Raw genomic sequence first — 14,242 nt, 5'->3', positions numbered from 1 at the left:
TGAGGTAGCAGCAGAAATCTACTCAAAGTATATTTCAAAATTTATGCACGGCATCAATCAATCCATTTCAAAACAAACACTGCCTAAGTGGAGGAGCATCAAAGAACACTAAGGAGAGGGAGCCCAGAAAAATACTGACATGCCAGTCAGACAGAGCAAAGTAGGATTACTTACCTCAGTAATAAGAGTAATAAATAATGCATTGTACAGAAAAAGAACCATCTCAGAGTATGCGTACAAAGAATATTGGATGAAACGAAACAGTGATAAACAATGGATTGTACAATTAAGTCTGAGCAAGACCCTTGATCCTGTAATAAATAACCACAGGGACTTTAGGTGACTTCAAAAATCAAGGAAAGGAACAGATAAGCAATGTCAGAAAAGGACTCATTGTCACAAGAAGTCATTAAGACAAAGTTCTAAAAGGATCTGGATCCTTACATACATGCCAGAAAACCCAAAGCTGAACTATCCCACTTTGGAAAGACATACTGAATCCTATCTTCCAGAAGTAAAAAATGTCTACATTGTTCTATGTTTATAGGGAGGAAATTCCTCCACCTGAATTTACAGTATCACAGTATAACTAAGGTTGGAAGAGACCTCGAGGATCATCAAGTCCAACCTGTCACCACAGACCTCATGACTAGACCATGGCACCAAGTGCCACGTCCAATCTCCTCTTGAACACCTCCAGGGATGGTGACTCCACCACCACCCTGGGCAGCCTATTCCAATGACGAATGACTTGCTCGGTGAAGAACTTTCTCCTCACCTCGAGTCTAAACCTCCCCTGGCGCAGCTTGAGACTGGCACTGGCAACTCTGAGGTGAGGTCTTGGGCAGCTCTTGTACTCCAGCACATCTATTTAAGTTGACAGTACTCAGAAACACCTAAGCCTGCCTGACGCTATTTCTTGGATGTTGCTGTTGCTTTCTGGTGCATCTCTCTCTCCCCCGATTCCGTATTTTGCTAATCTGTTAAATGGGAGAAAAAGAGTTCATCCTGTCTTCACAGGCCTGCAAATATGTATCCCAGATCTACAATATAAACCAGATGATCATAGGCTAACAAAAGGTGCTTTCTACAGCTGCCTTAGACATCTTGTGTTGCCAGCTTCCCTTTTTAAACAAGACAAAGATCTGAATGCAGACAGGAAAGGATGCAAACTTAAGCTTTTCAAGAAATTCCCTTCTTTCCCCTCTCCAGTTGACAGGAAATTTCTGGTTTGTTGACTTGAATGGTATTTGGCAAGGAACTCATAGAATGTATTTTTGGCACAATGAATGCAATCTGAGAAGGGAAAATTGAAATAATTGACAGTGGGAGGAAGCACTCAGAGTGCTGGATGCCCAAACAATCTGTAAAGTAGTCCTGACCACTGTTAAATGGAATTGTCAATGCTGCACGAATATAAAGGCATTCTCAGCTGCCACTCAATGAATAATGTGGTTTGCAGGTTATGTCAGTCAAAAAAACTAAGAAGGATTTAAACTCAAGGTAACTGACAAGCTACCTTACTTTTCCATTGGTGTACCACAAAGGCAATGTCTCCTGTCCTCTTTAGGGGTGGCTGGCCATGGCAGGTTGCACTCCGACTGAAGTCTTCTCATGGTGATGGAAGACTCTTGTGTGGTGCTACTCTCATCAGCAGCTGCTGGGTCCTCACTGCTGCACATTGTTTTAAACGGTAGGTCTCTCTTCAGCAGTGAAGGGTACTTTCAAAGTATTGTGTTGTTCTGGGCATAGGCAAAAAACATTCCAGCTCAAGCCCACTGAAAACTGTTCCAAAGAGTAGGTCTTTCATTTTAAAAATCCTGCAAACCAACCTCTTTCCCCTTCAAATAACACAAACAAAACAACAAAACCAAAACCACCAAAACACCAACCACAACAATAAAAACCACACCAAAAAAACCCCAACCACACCCACCCCTAAGTATTGTTTTGCCTTAGATGCTGCATTTAAAACAGTGCAACCTAGATGTGAGCATGCAGCTCCAACAGCCTGTGGGTGAACTACTGTTTACTGTAAAGGAGAAAAGGCACCTTTAGCTCTAGACTGGATTGAACTTCTAATGATCAAATATTTTAAGGGGCTAGGTTTTCAAGAGCTATCTATAGATCAAGCAGCTTCTTCACATACTTTCCACAGATAGACAAGGCCAGTATACCATTTCTCATATCCTGGAAATTGGACCACTGCTTAAGTAACAAAAGTGGGCTCATCTCTACTATGGACAAAAGTTAAATACAATTTTTGCACGATTCCAGTAGTATGTCAGCATTATTCATTTCTGTAATTTCACAAACTATCATTTAAGACCAAATAATGTTTGTTTTTCCTTTTATAACCCACCTATCTTATTAGTAAGTGCTGTCCTGAGTGGTTCTGACAGCTATGCAGGTCTATACATTAAAAAAACCCCAACTTTGGATAATTAGAAATGAAGCACAGAAAAGGAAACTATAATGGCCATGATGTCATTTTAGAAATACTGTGTTACTCAACCAGTGCACTGTTCTAGTAATATAGCTCTTACTGAAATGTTTCTTTAGGCATTCCTGAATGCCCATGTGTACTTCAATATGGGCTTGGTAATTGTATTTTGATAACTAGAGACCATGAGGACAGAAGAACCAAATACCTAGTAAGATACGATGAAGTAGACAGCAGAATTAAAATTCTTGACACCCCTAAGCTAGGTTTCTTTACCTTTTTTAATGTACTGATCCTGTATTACAATATTTCCACACCTGGCAAGTACCAGGTACTACAGGGGAAGAAACTGTCTACTGATGAAAAAAATCAGTTTAAGAACGCCTTATGTATGTGGATGTGCACAAAAATATGTAAGTCTGTGCAATGACTGCTTATTAAGCTTTTCACTAGAAGCCTTGCAGCTATTAAAGTTTCATATTTCTGCATGAGAAACAGCACTTCTCATTCTAGTAAGTGTTTAAAATCAGGACTTTTAATTAACATACATTTTCCTGAATCTCTTAATTATTTTGCTAAAAAATCACCATCATCTATAACACACCAGCCCAGGAGGAACCTATTTAAAGGAACTGTTCCTCTTGTCAAAATCAAGGATGTAGCAAGTTTTCTACTGTACTATCTGATCTATGGCTGACAGGAAAGCACTCCTTCTCACTACTCCTCACTTCAGATGAAAAGATGTTTGGTCACAGCCTGCAACTAACTGTCCTTGTAAGCCTAGAGGTGATGTTTTGCTGATAGAACATCTGATGGAGATGTGCAGAATTTGACATGGAAAGCTTTGAAGGTAACCAGGAACACAACCCACAATTAGAACAAATATTCAGTGGTACAGTTATATATTGTTCAGAAGAAATCTGTAATGTTCCTGCTTAGTCTGATGGTCCTCTAAGCTTTAGTAGGCTATGGAGATCAGCACATTGCTAGAGGGTATAAAATGAACAATCACAGGTTAGAAGGTGACAGGACACAGTAGCGTATTTTCTGCACACATATTATGAATTTCCTGTTGAAAGCTACAAGGAAAAGGGAGAAGTCAAAGGAAAAATATTTGGGTTAGCTTAGCCAGATTTGAAAATAAATGTACCCAACACTACTCTCGTTTGCATTTTCCTGAGCAGGGTTGTGTCCTGTAATCCAAAAATCTCCAAAGGCATGCACTGAAATTTGTTATTTCAGCCGCAGTAATGATCTCCAAGATATTTACCACTTAGTCCACGACACGGAAGAAACTGGGGTCATACTGACTGCAAAGCAAGTCTATGATTTACAGGCCTCCTGTCACTTTGACAATAGGTGCTTGTGATGCATATATGCTTTGCTTTCCTTATCATAAATTTCAGTTAACATAAAAATGTGTTTATTAAGTTGTCTAAGCCTCTAGCATTTCTCAACCAACCTACAAAGCAAACTTGTTTTTATTTTAGCAATTATTTGGAACATCACAATGTTAGTACTCAGGTTTTTATTTTGATTACTGTCACTTTGTCTCATTCTTACTAAATAGCCTGCTCAAATCTGTTTGCAGGCTTAGGATCTGATTTTGCATAAGCCAGCCCTCTTTGTGTTCACCTCAATCTTAGGTATGGCAACAACACTCGGAACTATGCTGTGCGAGTTGGAGACTACCACACACTGGTACCAGAAGAATATGAGGAAGAAATTGGAGTCCAACAGATTGTGATGCATAAAGAGTATAGGCCTGACAGCACTGACTATGATATTGCACTGGTGAGGCTCCAGGGGCCAGAGGAACAGTGTGCCAGGTTCAGTACCCATGTCTTACCTGCTTGTTTGCCATTAAGGAGAGAAAGACCACAGAAAACTGCTCCCAACTGCTATATCACTGGATGGGGTGACACAGGTAAAAATTTTCAATGATTTCCAGCCACCAATCTCATTAACTTAGGCTGCTTATTAAAAACAAAACCTCACCACCTCCTCAAACAACTCCAGTATTAAATGTAAGAAAATGCTCAAAATGGACCACTTGTACTCTTCTTATATAGGGGAATATTTTCTTTCCTGATCCTTAACCAGGAATGACAACACTTTATTTGCTGAATTTAGTTTGCATTTGAAAAGTGGTGATTAACCATGTCACCCTAAACCACAGAACCAGTCAGTAAAATGGCTTCATTAAGCCTGACAAACATGAATGAAAAGCTTATTTGTTGCCAGGCACACCCTGCACAGCAGCTTATCACCCCCTCAGAACATAACTAACAGCTCTAACACACTGAAGGTTTCTAAGGTAAGTATGATGCATATTTTAGAAAGATTATGTCAATTACACTACTTCAACAGAAAAATGGATGGAAAATACACACACAATAGACTTTCAAAGAACATCTTTAGTCTCCCTTGTTACTGATGACATTTTTCCATCAGCAGTTAGATCTAAGTAAGAGAACATCTTGCCAGAATTTACAAGAGTCACAGAGCAATCTGCAATCCAGACATCTGGAGCAAACTCTTTAGTCACCTTTTAGGTCAGTGTAAGATTTTTCCTCTTCAAAGGCCTTTGTCCTTTAAACGTTTTATAAATTAATAACCATGTTTTACTTTCACGTTTTTATGGTGCTGAATACACAGCAAGACAGCAACCACACTTGAGCCTTTGTTTCCCTGACTCATTCCAACTGGCAAGGAGACAAGGAGGCAAGGCCAAGTATCAGCTCTTCCTCTGTGTGCACAGATGTCTGGGTCACTGTAAAGGAGATAGGACTTGTATGGTAGGGATTTTGCTAAAACAGTTCCTAATTCATTACCTGGCTTTGTCCATCATTTTACACAGTTCACTGAAAGTTCTGCAGTACTGTTTACTTTGGACATCTATTTAAGGAAACATTAGCCACTGCAATAATTTACTTTAATTACAGTAAGAAATTACATCATCTCAGTACTTCAGCTGAAATTTCAAACCTACTGTATGAATCACAAGTATTACTATTTTACTTTAAGAAACTCTCAGCACTGGCTTTAATTTTCCATGTTTCCAACTGAAAAGGATGTGCAAGCAACTGAAAAAAGCCAAGTGATTGAAATCTTGACATTTTACAAGCAGAGCACTGCTTATTCAATCCCATTAGTTCTCTGGTATACAGAAATTACCAGGATTTAAAAACCAAGCCTCTATTCCATATTCACATTATGTAGGAATTCATATTATTTTTAATCCACAGTACATTTTTTCAGTATTTAAGCTTGTTTTCATTTAATGACTGACAGGACTGAAAGCAAAAATGGAATGAAATAGTATTTATGTTTCCAAGACCAGTCATCATAACAAGACAGTAATTTGGGTCCTCTTTTCAGGAAGGGCTTATTCAAGAACACTACAACAGGCTGCCATTCCCTTACTTCCCAAGAGGATATGTGAAGAGCGTTACAAAAGAAGATTCACAGGAAGAATGCTCTGTGCTGGAAACATCCAGGAACAGAAACGTGTTGATAGCTGTCAAGGAGACAGTGGTGGACCACTGATGTGTGAACGGCCAGGGGAAAGCTGGGTTGTATATGGTGTGACCTCCTGGGGCTATGGCTGTGGCGTGAAAGATTCTCCAGGTGTCTATACGAAAGTATCCTCTTTTGTACCCTGGATAAAAAGTGTGACCAAACTATGAACATCCATGGCGAAACCCAAACTTTGTCAGGAAAGTTTGAGTCAGGACAACTTGATCAGCACAGACAGTGCACAGCTGGGGCCCACAGTGGGTGGAAACACACACTTTCCTGATTCCTGTGTTTTTCTTTTTGTTAAACCAAGCTGTATACACACAACCTTTCCAGTTAAGGATTACTATCCAGATAAAATCTCTCTGCATTAAGGAAGTTTATGTACAAGTTATCATGCATCTAAGATAAGAGGAAAAGTGATAGCCAGCTTAGAGTAACATTGGAACAGGACAGCTGGAGAGCTCACTGTCAGATTCACTGCCCACAGGAAGGCTGTAGTAGCTCCAAGCTATTTCTGTTCTGAGCTTCTCTAGAATTACAGATCTCAAAATTAATCTTCAGTATAGTTAATCAGTTCCTGACTGTTGTCTTACTCCTCTGATCTCACACTCAGCCCTCTATTTTTGACCTGTTTCACTGACTAATGAGATCATTTGTAGTAAGCAATTCCAAGTATGTATTAAATGTTAAGACAGAAAATAATTGTCAATAATCAGCTTCCCAGTGATTCTGATAAATGTTCTCAAAGCTTAGTGGGCAGAAAGTACATTCCCAAGTAAAAACAGCTAGCACAGTAGTTAGGTTCCCCATAAAACTGCTGCACAGCTGGAAGAGCTAGATCAGAGCTCTTATTTAATTTCCTCTAAATAAGTATTTGTCTTCTTTCTGAAATTCAGATCTTTTAGTACCTACAACATTTTGAAGAGAACTTACTTTTCTTATTTCCCACGAGCTGTCAGTACAGCATCAGACTAACAAACATACCAATCTCGTTGCGGATTTTGGAGGGCTTTATTCAAGTAACACTAAGAGCCTCTGTCAATCCTATAGGAGAGTTTTAAGTACGTACACTGCAAATACTGGAGATGCTGAGCCAAAACCTGTCTACAAAGGTCTATAAAGTCTTAAACTGGTTCAGACTGGTCTTACAGGAAAGGTGACAGATAGTTTTCAGTGACTTCTGAGGTATTGACACATCTTGATTCCATTTAATTCCTTTAGAGATACTGTTCCCCACACTATGGAAACCCTACTGGTTTATTATAGAACTGCACTAATAAGCAGTTACTCTTGGTGTACAGGACAAATATAAGCCAATTTATTATACTTTTATAAAGGGCCACACCACTGAACTTAGCACACAGAACACAAAGAGTAATCACCTTCCTAGTGCAGTACTAACAGCTATCATGCTTGAAAGTATCTGGAACTATCTGCAGTCAAGAGGGAGACCACAAAGTTCAGTGATACTTCTACCTTCCCCGTCCAAGGTCATTCTGCCTGCAAGTGTGTTCTAGTTGCATGAACAAACATGCTTCTTACAAAGATGAAACAAAAGCTCTGTGGGCCGTGAAACACTCCATGTGGCAAGTGTGGCAGACGTGGCACCTCAGAGCAACTAAGCAAACTGTGACCACCAGTGACTGTTTCCTTATCCCCAGATACCCTGGCTGTGACAGTGTTCTGTGGCCTTTTGTGAACAGTGGGATGCATGTATTCCTGTTGTGAGCAGTCAGTCATTCATTTCTGTGTGGTTCTGTGTCTCTCTGGTGGTGTAACAGAGGCAAGACAGCTCCATTGGCATACAGAAGTGGTGATGGTATTACACAGAGCACACACAATTGAAGACTTGGCCCTTCATTTCTTTCCAACCTCAAATTAAGTTTTCACGGGTCATGACTAGTTAATACTTGTTGGAACTGGTGCTAAACAAGTACTTGTGGTGCTTTAATATATTTTCATTCACCATTTGAAATAGCGTGAAATACTTTAAAACATGTCAAAAAATCATAGTACTGTGACTACCTAGTGTTAGATCTATGTGACACACTTTGCTAGTGAACTTTAAAACCATTTTTGTTTTTACTCCAACATAACCCTTTGAATTAAAGTGTTAAGTAAACCTGTCAAAATGTATCTGTGTACCATCAAGACCCATGATTTTGACTTGTGGCAAGTAGACTATATAGTGCAATACATCTATTGTGTACAGGGGAAATCATGTTTAGAAACCGCACCACAGAAACAGGCTGGGGGTGGTGGTGTGGGTGGAAATCAGGTCTGCATACTAAATGCAGTACTAGTGCAGTAGCTCATTAGTTTAATAGGATGCTTTCTTAGATTTTAAAATGTTGCACTATGTGTTTAAGCAGAGAGCATGCCTTTTCAGTTTCAAACACAGAATGTTGTCTTTATGTTACACCATTCTGATTTTTGTTCAATGAGCCTGATGATGTAAAAGTACCTAATAAAAACTGCCACACTAACTACAACTTGTATATGTTACTCCTGTGGATGATACATGAGCAGATGCTGCAGGAACATCCACGGGGTAAAACTTCATGTGAGCTTTCTCAAGTAAAAAAAGTGTGCTCCTGAAAGTATTTTCTAAGTATATGAACTCTGGGATATTTTCTCAGACACTGGATGGAACTGGGTGCAGATAACCAAGGAACATCTACAAAGGGAAGAGCTAAGATACAACAGGAAGAGACGTGAAGATAGAAAAAGTTCTTTGGGAACTGGGAATCAAATTTTAAGAAAAAGAATGAAAACCAAGCCATCCTAAGCCACATCTTGTAAGAATCTCTCTATTGTACTCAAGTAACAAGGCAGATTTCACTATGCTGTATGCGAGCAGATGCTGATAGAAAGCTTCATAGGAAAGGCTACATAACCTCTCTGAGCACTCAACTAAGAGATACCCACAGTGAACATTACATTCATACTTTTACATTTGACCATAATCTTATTTCTTCCTTCTCTTGAAGCAAACCCAGTTTCATCTTTCCAAGTTCTAAATATTTGATGAAGAGCTGAAACACTCACAAATCTGAGTTGCAGGCCAGATGAAGCCAGTAGGCCAGTTTATTCAGGTCCAGTTATCAGTGACCTCACCACCCGGCTCACACAATGGACTAGCAGAACAGTTACTTTGTTCTCCAAAGTTAAGTTTCATATAAAAGGATCCTCCTTATAGGAAGCAGAACAGTCGAGTTTCAAAGGGCAATCAGGTCAAATGACAACACAGTTGTTACACACGGAAATGTTAAAACAGATTTAAAAGGCAGCTGCTGATTCAAAAGGTTAAAACTCAAAGGAATTGGGTTAACAAATGGAATTTTATCAGTGCTGAAAAGCCTTAATTTTTCAGTATCACTTCAGTAACCACAACAGAAAAAAAGCTTCTCTCCAGACCTTTACGTCCTAGTCTTGTGTTTTAATACATTCTGGAAACTGATCCTCAAGCCTGCTGCAGCTTCTTCCTACTTGCTTGCCTACCCCTGCTTTTCATGAGGTCAAAGCCAATCACAAATTAATCTGAAAACCTGAGCAAGCCACTTTGGGACATCTGCAGGACAGCAACCACACCCACAGTGGCAGCATTCCCTTGTCCCCGAGACACAGCAGCTCCCCTGGCCGCTGCCCAGCATTTCCTTGCACAAGATCAGCAAATAACCACCCTAGTACAAGAGATGTGGGGTTTTCTTTGTAGAGGCACAAGGTTGTTACTTTCCACTCTTAAAGAAAAGGAAAATCACAGCACACACAACTGCTGGCTACCAGGCTTGGCAGCCACAAACATGGAACCCCAAGCAGTGAAGATGCCATAGGATCAGGTTGTACACAGCTGTTTGAAGAGTAATCACACACCACCAATTAGAACAGGTGTAGTACCACTTATTATAGCTCCACAGAATATACCTTCAGCTATACCTTGGAAATGGCAGGAAGTGTACATGCTGAAGAAACCCCACACAAATGAGAATGTTTCCTCTGACAGCTCCCTCATCTCCCTACCAATCTTTTCCATAGCGTGACCAACACGATCATTGGAAATAACTTCCTTAGAGGTAGTTTGTATTGTAATTACATGTCCACAGTTCCACCCCCATCCACTTCAGACAGGAACACCCCCTCATCTGCCAAGTTGTGACACAACCTTAGAGGAAGGGTTCATGGGAAGCTCTTCAGTGAACCTAAGGAGGGAAACTGACACCAAGAGACGATTATGCAGCATGTGACAGAGGAAAGAATGGGGCAAAACCAGAGGCAAGAGAAGAAAATTATCACCATTCCAGGTTCCAGTGGTGCCCCAGGTGGCCGATGTCTTCTGGGTGGTGGTGGTACCTTTTATTCCCGAATTCCCCTCCATTCCCTGCCCAGTAGCTTAAATCTCATAGATCTTTCCCTTTCAAAGGCCTTGGAGCACAGCCATCCAACAGTGATCATGTTATAGTTCCTCTACTAATTGCTCCTGCAGAGCCACTCTTTGGCCTTCAGAGTGACCATCTGTTGTTGTTGTGCTCTTACAGCAGCTCCAAACACCGCCCAGGCAATCCACCTTGCCTTTGCCCATCTTAAGCTTCCACTCGTTTGTTATCACCATGTGACTTATCTTGGTTATCAGTAGTCTTGTAAGGAAGAAGCAACACTGGCAGTCAAAGTTGATGTCTCTTTATTGGCTCATGCATACATTTGAATACTTTATATAGGCATAATTACAACTGTAGCTTTCACATGCACTCCCTAAACTTACCTTCGTTTGTGCAGTGTACCTTGTAGCAACCACACACACCTGGACAGCAGAAAAAGCCACCACCCAAGGTGCACATTCTCAGACTTAATAATACTGCAGTATGCTCAGTTATGGTACACAGTGAGTGCAGTGCAGCACAGCCACTAATCTACCAACAGCATTATTGCAATTGCTTGTGGCTTGGCAACAGCCCAAAGACATGAGCAGACGATCTCTGAAAGCAGCACAGAATAAACGAGTCCTCCTAATTGTATTTATATAGAAACAGTCAAGGCTGATTTTAGGCATAAAGAGTGACATTCCAGCCCCTCTTTGTAAAGGGACTGGATGGCAGAGGGTCTCCTTTAGGATCCAAGTTCAGATTTTGTTAAGAAACAAAAACAAAGGCAGCTCCTTTCTCTCAATTCTAAAGCAAAATTAAGATCTACCCTAAAGCTAGCTTTTGCTAGCTCTGCTTGCTAAGCATTAAGTATTATTGCTCACCAATTCCAGATTAGACAGATGCACCCTACCCTAAGCAAAAACTAGATGTTCTAGTCACAGTTACTCCTAGTTCCACTTGTGGAACTTAACCCTGTCTTCTTCTTTGGAGGGTGGGCGTAGGGAAGACAGAGCCAGGCTCTTCTCAGTGATGTCAAATGATAGGACAAGGGGCAGTGGGTACAAGCCAGAGTGCAGAAGATTCCATATGAACATAAAGAAAAACTTTTTTCACTGTGAGAGTGATAAGAGCACCGGAACAGGCTGCCCAGAGAGGTTGTGGAGTCTCCTTCTCTGATGACATTCACAACCTGCCTGGAGGTATTTCTGTGACCTACTCTAGGGGATCCTGTTCTGGCAGGGAGGTTGAACTGGATGATCTTTTGAGGTCCCTTCCAACCACTAACTTTCTGTGTGATTCTTCTGTCATCACAACCCAACAGTGTTTTTCCCCTGTAAAAACGAGTTTAAGGCAGTTTAATATTGCTACTGGAAACACATACAGAGACAGCAAACACTGAACAGTATGATGCTCTCCTACAGGTTGTAAACTATTCTGAAACAAAGCTGTTAGTATCAACCTGACTTCCCCTTCTACTCCTGCAGCTGCAAGTAACTCTTCATACTGACTTCACGAAATCAAAGAAACATTTATTGAAAACGACATTTAACCTGCAGAGACAGAAATCTGTAGATTTGGATGCTTCTAGTTTGGCTGGGGAAAAGTTCTGGCAACACGCGTTTCATCATTCATTCCCAGTGTATCTAATACATCTGCATCCAAGCCCAGTTGCTCCTACTCACACTAACTTACACAGTTCTATTTTTATGTCGATAAGAACCAAACATAGAAAGTACGTCTTAAAAACTTAACACCAAGGCTACACCTCGATTCCTACAGAAAAGTCTCAGCAGTTTAGCTGCTAAATAGAAATTATCAAGTCGCTATTATTCCCGCCCGAAACCCTCCTTCCCAGAGCTTGCTACAGAACACATACCTAGTCACACTGCAGCTCCATACTTGACCTTCTGCGCTCCTACGGAAGAAAAAAAACCAAACCGTTAACAGGTTTACAGACTCAGCTCTAGCTGCTTATTGAGGAAAAGGTAAGAAAACAGTAAACCAGCCAACCAAAAAAACACAAAGGGGGAAAGCTGGCCAAGTCCACACAGAGCACCCCATGGCCAACTCGGCGTGTTACTTGCTACAGTCAACGACTAATACCCACAGGAGGGTAGAAGTTTTGCCAATTAGCAAGGAACTGTTCTTCCATGCCTAGGAAGGGAGACGGCCACAGGGCAGCTCCCATGGAGTCATGGATTACCTCCTCCCACCCCACCACGTGGCGGCCGCCATCTTCCCTCCCTCACCGCAACCCTGCCCAGGCCGCGTCCTGGCCGCCGTCTCACAAACCCCTCACAACCCGAACCCGCACTCGCCGCCCACCTTGCCACAGGGCCCACCTGCTTCTCGTTTCATTCCGTTCCTCCCCTCTGCCGCGACGTCTCCGCTCGGGGGCAGGCACGCCTGTGGAGAAGACCACACCGCGCTACCTCACGGCCGCGCCAGCGCCCACCCTCGGTTACCTCACCCGCCAGCCCCTCAGCCTCCTTCTCGCCCCACGCGCCCACCGGTCGCCCCTCGCGCCCAAAGCCGCCCTCAGGCCGCGCCCCGCGCGCCCCTCCCCGCGTGCCCAAAGCCGCCCGCCCCACGCGCCCTTCTCCGCGCGCCCAAAGCCGCCCGCCCCACGTGCCCTTCTCCGCGCGCCCAAAGCCGCCCGCCCCACGCGCCCCTCTCCGCGCGCCCAAAGCCGCCCGCCCCACGCGCCCCTCTCCGCGCGCCCAAAGCCGCCCTCAGGCCGCTCTCCGCGCGCCCAAAGCCGCCCGCCCCACGTGCCCTTCTCCGCGCGCCCCGCCGGGAACTGGCCGCTGGCCGCGCGGAGGCTCCACCCACGCGGCGGGACAGCCACCGGGGCGGGCCCGGGGGCGGGCCCCGAGCAGCACCGCCCTGCGGTGTGGCGGGAAGGGCAAAGGGGATCCACGCCCTGTGTCTTGCTCTGCTGATGCCACTGGGTGGCGTCCCAGCGGAAACAGGATTAATGCGCGCATGGAAAAGCGGCTGCAATCAGTCCCCAAAGCATCTCCCTTCAGCTCGACGAGACATTGAAACTGCTTCCGTTCGCAGCTGGAGAGCCATGTAACTAGGTATCCATGCGTGTATGCTTGGGCAAGCCCTAAGCTGCTAGCTCTGCTTGAGAAGCAGAAACATTGCTCACAAACGGTACCAGCTCGAGGAGATTAGGCAGCTGCACTCTACCCTAAGTAAAAAACACATGTTCTAGTCAGAATTACTTCTAGAATTCACTTGTGGAACTTAGCCCCATCTTCTTACGTGGAGGGCAAGTTTTGGGAGGACGGTGCTAGGCTCTTTTCAGAGATGTCCAATGTTAGGACAAGCCTGGAGCATATCAGGTTCCAAGTTCACGTAAGGAAAAACTTCACTGTGAGGGCGATGGAGCACTGGAACAGGCTGCCTGGAGAGGCTGTGGAGTCTCCTTCTCTGGAGACATTCAAAACCTGCCTGGATGCATTCCTGTGTGACCTGCTCTGGCAGGGAAGTTGGACCAGATGATCTTTCAGCATCCCTTCCCACCCCTAACATTCTGTGCTTCTATGACTACTATTAGAAGCTTAGCCTTCTAAATGACAGGTCACATCATTTTTCAGTAATGAACAGAATATTTTGTTAACTTAGGTTTCCTGTTTTCCACACCTCTATGCGGGTATTAAGCAGCTTTTGCCCAGCTACAGAGTACACTTCACTTTTTTTAATCTGTTTTGAATTTTCCTTTGGACATTTATACTGTCTTTAGAGGTTTCTCCTAAGAAAGGTTTTCTCCTGTCTGTGTAGGCTGATACATTGGCACAACTACTGAATCCCCAAGGCAAGTAATTTGAATAAAGTCTGCTTGTTATCTTAAAAATAGCAAACTCTGGATTGTTTCTACAGCACATTAGCAATTGCTGGCAGAAAAAAA

General features: G+C 42.9%; 1 protein-coding gene, 1 long non-coding RNA gene and 1 other non-coding gene across 3 annotated transcripts in view; 1 reads left to right on the top strand and 2 right to left on the bottom strand.

The window, feature by feature from the left end:
- Positions 1–8,438, top strand: part of PRSS12 (serine protease 12) — a 30,950-nt gene extending 22,512 nt beyond the window's left edge. Inside the window, exons 11-13 of the mRNA XM_054172729.1 lie at positions 1,571–1,693; positions 4,090–4,370; positions 5,825–8,438. Of these exons, the coding sequence (XP_054028704.1) occupies positions 1,571–1,693; positions 4,090–4,370; positions 5,825–6,132 (712 nt within the window). The 3' untranslated portion in view covers positions 6,133–8,438. The remainder of the gene's footprint in view (positions 1–1,570; positions 1,694–4,089; positions 4,371–5,824) is intronic.
- LOC128898491 (uncharacterized) overlaps positions 1–12,849 on the bottom strand; it is a 28,587-nt gene extending 15,738 nt beyond the window's left edge. The window contains exons 1-2 of the long non-coding RNA XR_008462859.1: positions 12,669–12,849; positions 12,203–12,241 (exon numbers count right to left, since the gene is read on the bottom strand). This is a non-coding gene — a long non-coding RNA (uncharacterized LOC128898491). The remainder of the gene's footprint in view (positions 1–12,202; positions 12,242–12,668) is intronic.
- LOC128898497 (small nucleolar RNA SNORA24) lies at positions 12,398–12,526 on the bottom strand. The gene has a single exon (XR_008462867.1). It is a non-coding gene; the product is annotated as a small nucleolar RNA SNORA24 (small nucleolar RNA).
- Positions 12,850–14,242: the final 1,393 nt, after the last annotated feature.

This window comes from Dryobates pubescens, chromosome 24 (genome assembly GCF_014839835.1).
Source record: "Dryobates pubescens isolate bDryPub1 chromosome 24, bDryPub1.pri, whole genome shotgun sequence".
NCBI classification, from domain to species: Eukaryota; Metazoa; Chordata; class Aves; order Piciformes; family Picidae; genus Dryobates; species Dryobates pubescens.
Note: the sequence above shows the minus strand (reverse complement) of the source record. Positions and strands in the feature narration are given on the sequence as shown.